Below are 15,070 nucleotides of genomic sequence, written 5' to 3' on the forward strand. Positions count from 1 at the left end.
GGGGAGACAAGTGGCACACGAGCCTTTGTTGCAAGAAGATTGGAGATTAGAAATTGGGGGGGGGGAAAAAAGAAAGAAAGAAAGAAATTGGGAAGTATCATTATTATTTTATGGGTGATAGTTAAGGCCACACCTGGACAACTGTGCACAGTTATAGCTGGATGGTCACAGTCTTTTTCCCAGGGTAGTAGAGTTTAAAACTAGAGGGCCCATGTTGAAAGTAAGTGGGGAAGGTTTAAAAGGGGTCTGACGGGGAAACGTTTAAAGGGAAAACTTCTCCACACAAAGGGTGGTGGGGTACATGAAACAAGCTGCCAGAGGAAGTGAAAGTGGCAGGTACAACTAGAACATTTAAAAGACATTTAGAAAGGTACATGGATAGGAAAAGCTTAGAAGGATATGGATCTTTTGCAGACAAGTGGGACTAGCTTAGTAACACTGCTTGGCTGGCTCGGACAAGATGGGCCAAAGGGCCTGTTTCCATGCTATATACAGTAACTCTGTGGCAATGAGGAAGTACTGGCATTGGAGATGGCCCAAAACAGATTGATGAGGCTAATTCCTGGGTGAGGATTATCAGTCGACAAAAGAAATTTGATCAATATTCTCTGAAGTTTAGAAGAATGAGTGTAAGCTCGTTGAGGTGTTTCTACTGCCAGGAGTCTTGAAGGAGGCACTTGGTTAAACGATTAGGGGACAGTTATTTAAAACAGGAGTGTCCAGGGCTTGCTGCAGAGCATCTGTCTTGAATATTCGACCCTAGATGGTTGTGAAGACTAGATTATGGGGATACTCAGAGAAGAAGTAGATGTGTCCTACTCACATCCTCTCTCAACCTCTGCTAGAACACAGAACCATCCACACAATCCAGACTCTGACCAACGTAGAGACAGTCATCTCTTCAATTCACACCGAGCCATAATACATCCCAGCCTACACTCACCCAGCAGAAAGCAATGTGCAATCATGTGCAGCTAGCGGCAATCCCTCAAGTACTGGAGGGAAGCATGCCAACTTCTGCACGGGTTGATTTAAGAACTGGACTCCTGCTGGTAAATCCTAGACATCCGAGTGTTTTCTTGGCCAAAAGTGTCTTCCCTTTCAGCTCAGCTCCCCTGGCTCAACAACCGGACCAGTCTTAGTTCTGAAAAATTCTGCTTTCCTGCCACAACCATCATATTACCTGGGGAAGAGTAGAATTCCTAAATGCCCATAGTCACAGGTGCAACAGCTTATGGTCAGTGTGCCAGGAAACATATCTTGTGTAAAGAAGTGGTTCCAGGTACCATCCCTAACACTGCAGCTCGATTTCAATTAGCCTCATTGTCTCGTCTTAAACTCCCATCAATATTGGAAACAGTCCATCCACAAAATAACCATTATCAAAGGAACTGCCATTTGTTTTGTCTTCGACATCTCAGTTAAGCCACCCTTTAGAATTCTGCACTCAACAGACTACAAGATTAGTTGGTGTTATTTCTCCCTGGTGAAGCTACACCCATCCCCAGTGGTCAGAAGAACCTCACTTAGGAACAGTATCTAAAGCTGAAAGTGAGTCTCTCAGATGAACATCTTCAAACACCCTGAAGCGTTCCATCATCTACACAGCAGAAGGCAGGGTACAACGGAACACTCTCCAGTGGTCCGGATAAATGCAGCTCCAAACACCTCTCAACAAACTCAGCGCACCATCCGGGTCACACCACACCCTCACCCCTCCCTCATCGCTACAACTGCCATGTGCACTACCTGACCAATCCACTGAGACAGTACCTCCTAAACCCAGAACCCCCAGGAGCAAAAGGGATATGGACTGTCGGCCGGGGGGCACACCACCAACTACAGGCTCCCCTCCTATTCACTCGGACATGTCTCGTTCCATCGTCACTGGGTCTCACACTCATCAGAAGCATCACTTTGGGAGGTGAGCACCACACACAAAATACTGGAGATACTCTGCAGGTCCGGCTGCATCTATGGCAGTCAATGTTCTGGGTCGAGACCCTTCATCAGGACTGGAAAGGAAGGGGCAGAAGCCAGAATAAGTAGCAGGGGAGAGGAGGAGTACAAGCTGGCAGGAAGTAGGTGAGATTATGCGAGGGGGAAGGTGGGATGAAGTTAGAAGGGATAGGTGGAAGAGATAAAGGGCCAAAGGTGGAGTAATGTTCACAATGGCACTAGACAGCGGCTTCTTCGAGCTCATCTGTGGAAACAGCTTAATTTCTACTTTTAATGGCTCTCTTTTTCCTTTTCAAGATGGATGGACTTCCCACAGCTGCACTCAAACTCGGGTCTCTGTGGTGACGGTATCCACTCTTGGGGCTTGCCAACCGTCGCTTTTCAATAACCCAAGCACGCGGGCTAGAAGATGAGCGCGTCTTTGGGGTTCCGAGGCTTTGTGGCCCTGGGGACAAGCCGATGCTATGCCGGCCGGTGCCACTGACTGAAACGTCGCGGGAGAAAACGGAATATCGGACCGGCTGTCAGAGGGCTCTGTATTCGGATTGCTCTCTCTCTCTCTCTCGGTGGGGAAGAGTTTGTTGCCGATTACTGAGTCAGAGAACTTGGAAAAGTGGCAGACTTTAACACCTTAGATCAGTGTTGTTTTTGTTTCGTTAGTCTTCCCTGTGTGACACCTCTCTGCCTCTTTATTAGAGAGCCTGTGGTGTGTTGAATTGTTGGATGATCGATTAGTTTTTGTTGGGGGCTTTGGTGGGTGGAGGGTGCTGTTGCCTTTTACTGAAATAAGTGGAGGAGGAGGAGGATTGATGCTTGTGCGTGGGAGGGAGGGAGTGGGGGGGCTTTGGGGTTCTAACATTTCTACTGTCGCATTCTGCGGGGTACCCTTCAGTTTTCGAGGGTTCTCTGATATTAAATGGAACTGTGAACTGCTGACGTGTGGAGATGAATCACAGGGTGAGCTGGGAGGGTCCTGAGCCGAATGGAGCGACACGACTTACCTGGAGCCGCTGCATCGCCTCGGAGTCCGAGTCCGCCTTCACCTTACAGGCCACCAGCAGCTGCGCGGTCGAGGCGGCCACCTGCTTGGCCGACGAGATGAGCTTCTCCTCGCTGGCGTGACCCTGTACACAGGCGTTGGCTGCCTCACACAGGTTGCTTGTTGCAGCAGCCACCATCCGGGCCTGGGGGGGAAGGAAGAGGGCGGGGTGGGGAGAGGGCGGGGTGGGAGTGGGGTGGGGAGAGGGCGGGGTGGGGAGAGGGCGGGAGTTGGGGGAGAGAGTGGGGTAGGAATGGGGGGAAACAAGAGGACGGGGTGGGAGTGGGGTGGGGAGAGGAAGAGAGTTGGAGGGAGCGGGTGGGGTAGGAATGGGGGAGACAAGAGGGCAGGGTGGGAGTGAGGGGGAGAGGGCGGGAGTTGGGGGGAGAGGGCGGGAGTTGGGGGAGGGCGGGAGTTGGGGGGGCGGGAGTGGGGAAGGGGAGAGGGTGGGGTAGGAATGGGGGGGAGACAAGAGGGCAGGGTGGGAGTGAGGGGGAGAGGGCGGGAGTTGGGGGTGCGGGAGTGGGGAAGGGGAGAGGGTGGGGTAGGAATGGGGGGGAGACAAGAGGACAGAGTGGGGTGGGGAGAGGAAGAGAGTTGAGGGGAGAGGAAGAGAGTTGGGGGAGAGGAAGAAAGTTGGAGGGAGAGGGTGGGGTAGGAATGGGGGGACGAGGATGGGGTGGGAGTGGGGTGGGGAGAGGATGGGGTGGGAGTGGGGTGGGGAGAGGGCGGGAGTTGGCGAGAGGGAGAGAGTTGGGGGAGAGGAAGAGAGTTGGGGGAGTGGAAGAGAGTTGGGGGAGAGGGTGGGGTAGGAATGGGGGGAGACAAGGGGATCGGGTGAGAGTGAGGGGGAGAGGGTGGTTGGGGGAGAGGGCGGGAGTGGGGAGGGAGAGAGTGATACAGGGAAGGAGAGAGAGAAAATTTACAACCAGTGGTTAGTCATCTTGGCAGGAGATATGAGTTCACTATTGGTTCAATACTGCAGACTGGAAACACATGATGAAGGACTTTTCGATGACAATCTAAAGGGGCAGGAGCTGAGTAAACGACTGCATGCTGAGACACAGAACCCAAGTAATAACTGATAGTCCTTGGGTTGAATACTGCATTTTCCGGTTGCAGATAAACCCACTCCCCAAGTTTCCTTCACGCTCCCATTGGAACACCCAGGATGGCTCTCCCTTTGTTCCCCTTTTCCATTCCTCCTGCGCTCCTCGCTGAGACTCACCACCTTCCCCCCACTGGTTCCATCCTCACCCATGTAATGATCTATCTGGAAATCTTAACCAACATTGGAAGAACTCAGCGAGTCAGGCAGCATCTGTGGAGGGGAATAAACGGTTGATGATTTGGGCTGAGAACTTTCATCAGGATGGAAAGGGCACAGAAGCCCGAATAAGAAGGTGGGGGTGAGGCGAAGGGGAGGAGAACAAACTGGCTGGTGGTGGGTGAGACCAAGTGAGGGGAAGATAGGTGGGTGGGGGGGGAGGTGAAGATAGGTGGAAGGGCTGAAGGTGGAACCTAATAGAAGATAGTGGGCAATGGAAGCAAGAAATCTATCCACAACAGTACCATGAAGTTTAAGTGGTTCAATATACTCAGCCCTCAAGACTGTAAAAAGAACACCTACTGCAGAGATGAGACCTTGAGACCACTGGCCGTCATCCACAGCATTGGCAAGGATAGCTCCCACCTGCAGGCAGATACAGAAACTCCAGTTAGCCTGTGGCACCCAGCTGCCGGAGATCAGGATGGCTTCTTCAGGATAAGTTAGTTCACACTCACCTTTCCCTGGGCAACCAGCTCCCGCTGAGCGGCAGAAGCAGACTTCACCAGTGCGCTGGTGGCAGCCGCAATCGATTTAGCAGCTTCAAGAATCTGCTCCTCAAAGTCCAGGGTCTCATCTGCTTGCTACAGAGGAAGTGAACAATTCATTACAGAGAGCCGGCAACAAGGAAAGTCGTCACAGAGCAGAATCAGTTCAGCAAGTTCCACCCAGAGCACCAGGCACAGTACGCTGCACTGGCACCCAGACACTGTAACATGCAGCACTCTGGATCCCCAGGAAGCCCTGCACATGGAGGGACAGTCCCTATGCAAACTGCACACTGTGCTATTGACTCACACGGGCTCCCATGCAATGGGGCACAGGGAGACTGACAGTCAGGACAGGGAGACAGGACTGACCCAGCTCTAGTGTGCATTGTACATGCTCTGACAGACTCCATACACTGCACAAAACAGCGCAGTGAACAGCGCCAGGCTCCAAGCACCAAAGCACGCTGAGGGTCCCTCTGCCACAGTCCCCCACAATAATGGAGTGAGATATGACAGAACTCCTTACAACTCAGCACATCAATTGTGCACCGCATCTACAACTGCACTGGACTCCATGCAAAACATTCCTCATTGCAGCAAACTCCCCTGCACAACAGCACACACGGTATCTGGCTTCTTGGTACAGCAGACCTGCGCTGGACAGAACCCCATGCCCCACGGCCCCATGCACTTCAGTGGGAAGACCCATGCAGAGCAGTCCTTTGTGTAACAAACTCCCATGCACTATGCCTGTAATCGTGACAACTCCCATGCACTATGCCTGTAATCGTGACAACTCCCATGCACTATGCCTGTAATCGTGACAACTCCCATGCACTATGCCTGTAATCGTGACAACTCCCATGCACTGCAGATTACTGTGGCACAGGTTCCCAGGCACCACAGAGCAACTTGTTCAGCAGCCCATTCGCTGGAATTCATGCTGCCATTCCACGCAAAATGATCAAAACCTGACTTCTCTTTAAGTTGCTTGCTATCTTCAGAACAGAGTAACATAGACCCAGTCACAGCACTATTTTGTGTATAGTTTCTCCTTTAAACTCTACAAATAAGCTGCTGCCCTCCACACCTTGAGCGCACAATGCCAGCAGGGTTACTTACTCAGGAATCAAGTCATAATTACTCTAATTTTTTTTCTCTCTGCTCAAGAACAAAAACCATCCAATTGCTATTCCTTTTTATTGCTGTGACAAATCTCTGTACCCAGGAGACAGGGCAGGACACTATAGCAATATGTTTGATATATAGTTGACTTTAGTAACAACCTAATATATCAAACATATCACACAGCGTCTTGCAGGAAGCATCGACATTTTATTCAGCTCCAAGAGGGAAAGATACATGTCTAATATCACATCCCCAGCACAAGCTGTGGCACGACAGCAACAGCTGAGGATAACTGTGGTAACCAGTAGACTGGATAGTCTGGAGATCCTCACCAAACTATGCAGATTCATGTTTGAGCAGCTACTGTGCATGGCGTGAAGGCCCAGTCTTTGGGCACAAGGCCTGTTACTCACCCTGGGCTTGGCCCTTGGTTTCAGCTGCTCCAGTTTCTTGGCAGCAGCCTCGATGGACGCCGCTGCTCCCAGCAGCTCTGCCTCGGCAATAACCGTCGGATCTTCAGGATCCACCCACTCTATGCCTGCGGAAGGCAAAACGTTCCGTGAAATCCTTCTGACTGGAATCTCAAATATCGGGTTAAGTGTTTGGTGCTTACACTACCTTTGAGTGGAGGTGGGTTAGAATCAAAGGGAGGAATCAATTTCTGCGAAAGGGAGAGTGTGCTCCAACCTCATTCACTGGCCCTTTCCCCATCCGACTGGTCTGTACTTGAGAACACAATTCCCCACCTCCAGGAGAACTCAGTGAAATAAATAGCTCCAGGGTCCCTTCATATTCAGAGCTGGCAAATCTCTCAGAGAGCATGTTATGATACACTTCTCCAATTTTCTCTCGTGTACCATTGTAATTTGGAGCTGAGATCATCTTTGACTAGTGAATTAGAAACAGTACTAACGTTTTTTTTATAGGGAAAAGGACGAATCCTGTTGCTTACTTATGTATATTCATTGTTTTCACTCTGAATAAAAGTACAACAAACACTTGAAAAAAAGAATTTCAGAAAACCTGTTCAAAAATTAATATTAACCTTTCAGAAAGACACTTAGAACATAGAACAGTATAGCACAGAACAGGTCCTCAGCTCATGATGCTGTGCTGATCTTGGAACCCACTCTAAGATTAATCTGACTCTTCCCTCCCAGATAGACCTTTCATCTATGGATCTATTCAAGAGTCTCTTAAACATCCCGTATCTGCCTCTACCGCCAGTTCTGGAAGGGCATTCCACACACCTAACACTCTGAAAAATAAATATTCATGGCAGCACTCAACTACAGACGGTGTTTACAGTGCTCACTCACAAACAGAAGAAAAATATAAGCAGAGCAAAGCCAATGGCAATTGGCCCAACTGTTTACTATCCAAATACTGATGCGCGAACCAGATCTGCAAGGGTTTCCCATGATGAGTTCCTGCAACCGTCTAGCTGGTGCCAAGCCAGCATGAGATGTTTCCTCCGAAAACTGCTCTCTGGTTGTAAAAAGATAATATTTTGCTTCATTTGGCAGTAAAGATCATCGTTATGTATCTTTCTATTACGGATAGGGTTTAAAGTGTCAAGGGTGACACTGCATGTCATGTGCCAACAAAGTTTCTTTCTCATGCCAGAGGTTCACCACTCCTACTCTATACGCTTTCTATTAATTAGGAAAATCAAGTTGGTGGCAGATCCCAAGAGAAGGAATTTGTAGAAAACCTACTCGGTGGCTTTTTAGAGCCGATTGTGGTGGAGCCCACTAAGGAAAAGACAATTCTCTCTTGGATGTGATGTAAAGAACCAGATTTGATCAGGGAGCTTAAAGTAAAGGAACCTTCGGGAGGTAGTGATCATATTATGATAGAATTCATCCTGCAGTTTGAAAATTGGATACATTAGTATTACAATTGAGTAAAGGTAACTACAAAGGGCCCAAGAGAGGAGCTGGCCAAAGTTGATTGGAAGGGAATATGAGCACTGATGATGGTAGAGCAGCCATGGACGAGGTTCCTGGAAGAAATTTGGAAGATGCAGTGAAGCAGCAGCATTCTACAGGGAAGATGAGGCAACCGTGGCAGAAGAGGGAAGTCCAAGACAGCATAAAAGCAATAGAGAGGGCATGCAATATCACAACAGTAATGGGAAGCAAGAGGATTGGGAAGTTTTTAAAAAACAACACAAGGCAACTAATAAAGCAATATGGAGAGAAAAGATGAAATATAAAGATAAGTTCAGCTATATTATAAAGGAGGATGCCAAAAGTTTTTTCAGATGTATGAAGAATGTTAGAGGCAAGAGTGGACATCCAGCTGTTGGAAAATGACGCTGGAGAGGTGGTCATGGGGAAGAGAGAAATTGCCAATAAACTGAAAAGGTATTTTGTGTCAGTCTTTGAGCGTCAGGAGACAGAAATGAGGCAGTTGCTATTACTACGGAGAAGGTGCTTGGGAAGTTGAAATGTTCAGAAGAAGATAAGTTGCTGGACCAGATGGACTACAACCCCAGGGTTCAGGAAGAGGTGGCTGAAGAGATTGTGGAGGCATTAGTGATGATCTTTCAAGAATCACCAGATTCTGGGATTGTTCTGGAGAACTGGAAAATCGCAAATGTCACTCCACTCTTTAGGAAGGCTGAAGGGTAGAAGACAGGAAATTATAAGCCAGTTCCCTTGACTTCAGTGGTTGGACAGATGTTGGAGTCTATTATTAAGGATGAGGTTACAGTGTACTTAGAGGCACATGATAAAATAGGCCCAAGACAACATGGTTTCCTTAAGGGGAAATCTTGCCTGACAAATCAGTTGGAATTCTTTAAGGAAGTAACAGGTAGAATAAATAAAGGAGAGTCAGTGGATATTGTTTACTTGGATTTTCAGAAAGCTTTGACAAGGTACTGCACATAAGGCTGCTAAAAAGAACAGAGGCCATCATGGTATTCCAGGAAAAATAATGAGATACACAGAACATTGGCTGACTGGCAGAGGCAAAGACTGGTAATAAAGAGAGACTTTTCTGGTTAGCTGCTGGTGACTAGTGGTGTTATGTGGAGAAGAAAGAACAAAGTGGTGGAGAGGGAAAATAGATCAGCCATGATCGCATGGTAGAGTAGTCTTGATAAGCTGTATCCTAATTCTGTTCCAATATCTTATGGCTTTATACTTTAAAAAATGTTGAAGCATACTGAAAAGGAAGATATTTCAAAAATAGCTTTTGAAAGGCAATTATGTATTTTCCAGGAAAAGCAAAAAAGGGCCACAGAAATCATTGGCCAGTGAGCCTGGTGTCAGTAGTGAGTAACTGGAGGGAAACTGTGAGTATCTAAGGGAAAGGACAGATAATTATTTGGTTAAACAGGGCCTAATTATGGATAATCAACATGGCTTTGTGTACAGAATGTCATATCTAACCAATCTTATTATTTTTTGAGATTATCAGGAAACCTGATGAAGGAAAGTCAATGGATGCAGTCTATATGGACTTTAAAAAGGCCTTTGACAAGGTCCTATATGGGAAGTTGGTCGAGAAGGTTCAGTTGCTTGGCATTCAGGATGAGTTAAATAAATTGGATTTGACATTGGCTTTGTGGGAGAGGTCGAAGAGTGGTTGTAGATGGTTGGCTCTCTGACTGGAACCTTGTGACTAGTGGTGTGCCCAGGGATCGCAGCTGGGTTCGTCGTTGTTCGACATCAATAATCTGGATGATAATATGGTAAACTGGATAAGCAGATTTGTGGATGACACCAAGGTTGGGACATAGTAGACAATGAGGAAGGCTATCAAATCAGCTGGAAGAATGGGCTGAAAAGTGGCAGATGCAATTTAATGCAGATGTGTGAGGTGTTGTATTTTGGGAGGACAAACCAGGGTAGGACTTGCACAGTGAGTGGCAGGGCACCATGGAATGCAACGTGACAGAAGGATCCGGGAATATAGACCCATAAACACTTGAAAGTGGTGTCACGGGTCGTAAAAACAGCTTTTGGCACACTGGCCTTCGTAAGTCAAAGTATTAAGTACAGAAATTGTATAAGATGTTGTTCAGCATCGTGTGCAATTCTAGTGACGTACCTACAGGAAAGATGTAAACAAAGTTGAAAGAGTACAGAGAAAATTTACAAGGAAGTTGCAAGAACTGGAGGACCTGAGTTATAAAGGAAAGATTGAATAGGTTAGGACTTCATTCCTTAGAACGTTGAAGATCGAGGAAGATTTGATAGAGGTGTACGAAATTATGAGGATTATAGATAGGGTAAATGCAAGCAGGCTTTTTCCCACTAAGGTTGGGTGAGGCTAGAACTTAGAGGTCATGGGCTAATGATGAAAGGTGAAATGTTTAAGGGGAACATGAGGGTGAAATTCTTCATTCAGATGATGGTGGGAGTGTGGAACGAGCGGCCAATGGAAGTGGTGGATGAGGGGTCGATTTCAACGTTTAAGAGAAGTTTGGATATGTACAAAGATGGGAGGGGTATAGTCCAGGTGCAGGTCAATGGAACTAGGTAGTACAGGTTTCCCCCGCTACCCGAAGGTAGAGCATTCCTATGAAACAGTTTGTAAGCAAAAATGGCGTAAAGCGAAGAAGCAATTACCATTAATTTATATGGGAACATTTTTGAGCGTTCCCGGATTCAAAAAATAACCTACCAAATCAAACCAAATAACACATAAAACCTAAAATAACACAAACATATAGTAAAAGCAGGAATGATATGATAAATATAGAGCCTATATAAAGTAGAAATGTTGTATGTATGGTGTAGTTTCACTTATCAAAATCGGGAAGACAATGAGCCAAAATCGATTTGGAGAAAAAAAAAATCGGCACGTACACGCCTACGCACGTACATGCATGTGCACACAACTGCCCGCACAAGGCTTCACGCTCATGGTAGTCTTTCTCGGGGTAAACACACGTATAAAGCAGGTGTCTTTTTTTCATAAAAGTGAAAATCCTCTTTGGTTAGCAAAACAGGTACTAATGTAGGTCTTTTGTAACAGCAAGCTGTCGTAAAGTGAACGTTCGAAAAACGGGGGCCACCTGTACTGTAATATGAAACTCCATAACTCCATGGAGGTAATGGGATTAACTGGACAGTTATTTTAAAGAGCTCCTGCTGCCAAGTGGTAAAGTTCACAGGATGGTCCAATCAACACCACCCCACCCAATCAATTCTCTCTCAAATAAAATCAACAAATTGTTTACTTCATTAGTGACCACATCTGCCAGATGCTTCAGTGCTTTGTAGTGAAATAGACAGTTAAATATCCTAAAATGAGAAACATTAAAACAAATGGAACTCATTTTGTTCTTGCTGTTCTCCCTGAACTCATTTCCTGACAAACTACAGCACCATTCAGGGGAAGAGAAGGGCAATTGAGATGTGGGGGGTGGGGGGTGAGGGAGTTATTTTTAAACAGTGGAACTCACTGGCTGAGGAGCTGCTGGAATCAGATACAACTGCTCCATTTAAGAGACATTCAGACAGGCTCACAAAGGGTATGTGTGAGGTTGGACTGGTTAAGGTGGGTAATTGGCATGGACACGGTGGATCAAAAGGCCCGCACAGAACTCTGTTTTATTTAGAGATACACCATGGTCCAGGTGGCTATTTGAGCGGTGCTGCCCAGCCACCCACTGACTTAACCCCAGCCTAATCACAGGACAACTAGCTATCCTACTCCTCATACAGCTTTGGATTGTGGAAGGAAACCCGGAGGATCCTGAGGAAGTCCCGCTCACACACGGGAAGGAATGTACAGACTTGTTTACAAAGGACTCCAGAGCTGAAGCATGAAGTTTGATTACCTGAGCTGCAAAACGGTTGCACTAACCGCTACGTCACTGTGGCGCCCTACGACGCTATCTACAGTGACAGCCTCCAGCGCTATCTACGACGCTTCACCTGTAACCTCTTATACCTTCGTGATTCAAGCGCTCACCTAGATAATCATTCAATGAGGTAAGAGCTCCTGCCTTCATCACTCTTAGGCAGACAATACCTGACCGTAATTTTGTACACATCTCCCAGGTCCCCGTCAGCCTTCTCTGCTGTAGGGAAAACCAGTCTCTCCTCACAACTGGAGGCTCTCTCTCATGCAATCTCCTTTCCATTCTCCAGAAGTCACGTCCATCCCGCAGTGCAGAAGCAAAAATTGAACAGCAGCCCAATGAATGACATAGCAAGTTGCACCAAAATTCCCTGCTTCCTACATTCTACGCTGTGACTTAATGCTGCCACCTTCTGGAATCTACAAAGGTACACAGTAGTCCTTCTGTTCCCAAGTATTCCTGATTGTGTGCCCTATGCTTAATGGTCCTTTCAAATTGACTACTTCACACTTATCAGCATTAACTTCCAATTCTGTGAATGGAAAAACCTTCGAAACTAGTGGATACAGCCCAGTCCATCACAGGTAAAACCCTCCCCAACAATGAGTACGGTTACAAGGGGCACTGTCGCAGGAAAGCAGCATCCATCATCCGGGACCCCCACCACCCAGGCCATTCTCTCTTCTTGCTGCTGCCATCAAGGAGGTGGTATAGGAGTCTCAAGTCCCACACCCCCCAAGTTCAGGAACAGTTGTTACCCCTCAACCATCAGGCTCTTGAACCAGAGGGGATAACCTCACTCACCCCAACACTGAACTGATTCCACAACCTATGGACTCACTTTTAAGGACTCTATAACTCATGTTCTTGATATTTATTAATTATTGTCATTTTCTTCTTTTCTGTATTTGCACAGTTTGTTGTCTTTTGCACACTGGTTGTTTGTCCATCTCTGTGATGTTCAATTTTTTCATTGATTCTTTCGTGGTTCTTTGTACTTACAATGAATGCCCACAAGAAAATTAATCTCTGGGTTGTATATGGTGACATACATGTGCTTTGATAAAAATTTACTTTGCTCATTGAACTTTTGCTCTGCCATCTTGCCATATCATCCTCCTTACTACCAACAACACAACCCATTTTGAGTCACCTGCAAATTCATTAATCACACCTCCAACACTCATGTTCAAATCGTTAATGTGTATAACAGACAAAAAAGGGCCCAAGACCTGGTTCCTCAGGTACAACACTGCTCTGAAAAGAGCTGTGATTAGTAGGATCACAGATGAAATAAAAGCTGTTTCAGGCGACATGGATGAGTTGGTAAGGTGGACAGGGCAATGGTAAAATGCTGAAAAAAAGTGAGCTGATGCATTTTGAAATAACTAGTAGGGCTTGGATATTCAGAATGAATGTAACAAGCCCGAAACCACTGAAGAAGTGAGGACCTTTGGTGTACATGCAGGTAGTCAAGGCAGATGAGAGGACCCACAGGATACGCGTCCTGGTTAGCAGGGTGAAGCTGGTGAAGGACGCTGACTATTGCAGGCTCAGGAGCACTGGATTAACCAGGCCAAGCACCTGCAATTAATTCGTGTCACTGCTTCTGCATACAATGCACAGGCCCACTGGAGCGATTAAGACTAGAGTGAAAGGCAGGAAGCCAAAATAGGATCACGTACACAGGTTATTTTGATGTGCCTTGTTGTACTGCCAAGAATGTCTGTGACCAACAATTCTCCTTTGGTCACAAGTTCAGCAGTTGACGAGCTCTGCAGTATAAAACGTTGTACGGATGTACCTCTGAGATACGTGTCGGCAAACTGAAGCACATGGAAGAGGCACTGGTCCACAAACCATTCACCCCTCAATCACAACTTCAAGCTGAAGACCTGTGCATTGATTCCTAGCTGAGACTCCAGTGAGTAGTACTGTGGCAGTTCTCTACCATTGCAGGAGATCAGACTTTAAACTGTAACTCTGCAGGTCTTGTAATGAACGTAAATGATAGGGACACTATCCGTGTGGGAGTACATTCAGTATTTATTCCTCTACCAAAACAGCAGTCGCGTACACACAAAATGCTGGAGGAACTCAGCAGGCTAGGCAGAATCTATGATAAAAAAGTCAACAGTCAACATTTCAGGCTGAGACCCTTCACCCAAAATGTTGGCTGTTTACTCTTTTCCATAGATGCTGCCTGGCCTGCTGAGTTCCTCCAGCATTTTGTGTGTATTCCTGTGATTTCCAGCATCTGCAGATTTTCTCGTATGTCATGTACGCTAGAGCTGTTTCTGGGAGCACGCTTCGTGCTTGCAGGCTGTGACACCTCCTACACTTCAAAAAATAAATTATTACCTGTAAATCTCCTTTGGGAATTCCAAATCTATGAACATAGAAATCTACAGCACACTACAGGTCCTTTGGCACACAATATTATGCCGACCATGTAACCTACTCTAGAAATGGCCTAGAATTTCACTTGCACCTAGTCCTCTATTTTTCTAAGCTCCACGTACCTATCTAAGAGACTCTTAAAAGACCCTATTGTATCCACCTCTACCACCATTGCTGGCAGTGCATTTCACACACCCACCACTCTGTGTGAAAAACTTACCCCTGACATCCCCTCTGTACCTACTTCCAAGCACCTTAAAACTATGACCCCTCATGTTAGCCATTTCAGCCCTGGTATAAAGCTTTTGGCTATCCACAGGATCAATGCCTCTCATCATCTTATCAGGTCACCGCTCATCCTCCCGTTTCTCAAAGGAGAAAAGGCCAAGTTCACTCAACCTATTCTCATAAGGCATGCTCTCTAATCCAGGCAACATCCTTGTAAATCTCCCCTTCCTATGTATTGTGCTGTAAGTATTTTATGTTTCTAATATCCACGTCCTTCCTGTAGTGAGGTGACCAGAACTGAGCACAGTACTCCCAAGTGGGGTCTGACCAGGTTCTTATATAGCTGTAACATTACCTCTCGGCTCTTAAACTCAATGCCATGGTTGATGAAGGCCAACACACCATACACCTTCTTAACCACAGAGTCAACCTGCGCAGAAACTTTGAGTGCCCTATGGACTTGGACCCCAAGATCCCTCTGATCCTCCACGTGAGGGTTAGGATTCTGGAACTGTGAGGCATTGGCTCGGGGTCCACTAGTCATCAGCTGCCTTTAAAAGTCAAATCACCCAGCTCTTGCTTATCACTTTACTCATTACATCATAAAAGGACACCAAAAAAATGGTCAGACCTCATTTCTTTTTCATAAAACCATCTTATTATGATTTTCTAGA

At 46.5% G+C, this 15,070-nt stretch overlaps 1 protein-coding gene across 4 annotated transcripts in view; it reads right to left on the bottom strand.

Moving 5' to 3' along the window:
• The window catches only part of tln2b (talin 2b), a 353,394-nt gene that overhangs the window by 6,092 nt on the left and 332,232 nt on the right, over positions 1-15,070 (bottom strand). For all 4 annotated transcript variants that reach the window (XM_073024834.1, XM_073024833.1, XM_073024835.1 and 1 more), the window contains exons 53-56: positions 6,358-6,482; positions 4,784-4,909; positions 4,629-4,691; positions 2,961-3,143 (exon numbers count right to left, since the gene is read on the bottom strand). In XM_073024834.1, coding sequence (XP_072880935.1) covers positions 2,961-3,143; positions 4,629-4,691; positions 4,784-4,909; positions 6,358-6,482 — 497 coding nt within the window. The remainder of the gene's footprint in view (positions 1-2,960; positions 3,144-4,628; positions 4,692-4,783; positions 4,910-6,357; positions 6,483-15,070) is intronic.

The sequence above is a fragment of the Hemitrygon akajei genome, chromosome 21, assembly GCF_048418815.1.
Source record: "Hemitrygon akajei chromosome 21, sHemAka1.3, whole genome shotgun sequence".
Classification (NCBI taxonomy): Eukaryota; Metazoa; Chordata; class Chondrichthyes; order Myliobatiformes; family Dasyatidae; genus Hemitrygon; species Hemitrygon akajei.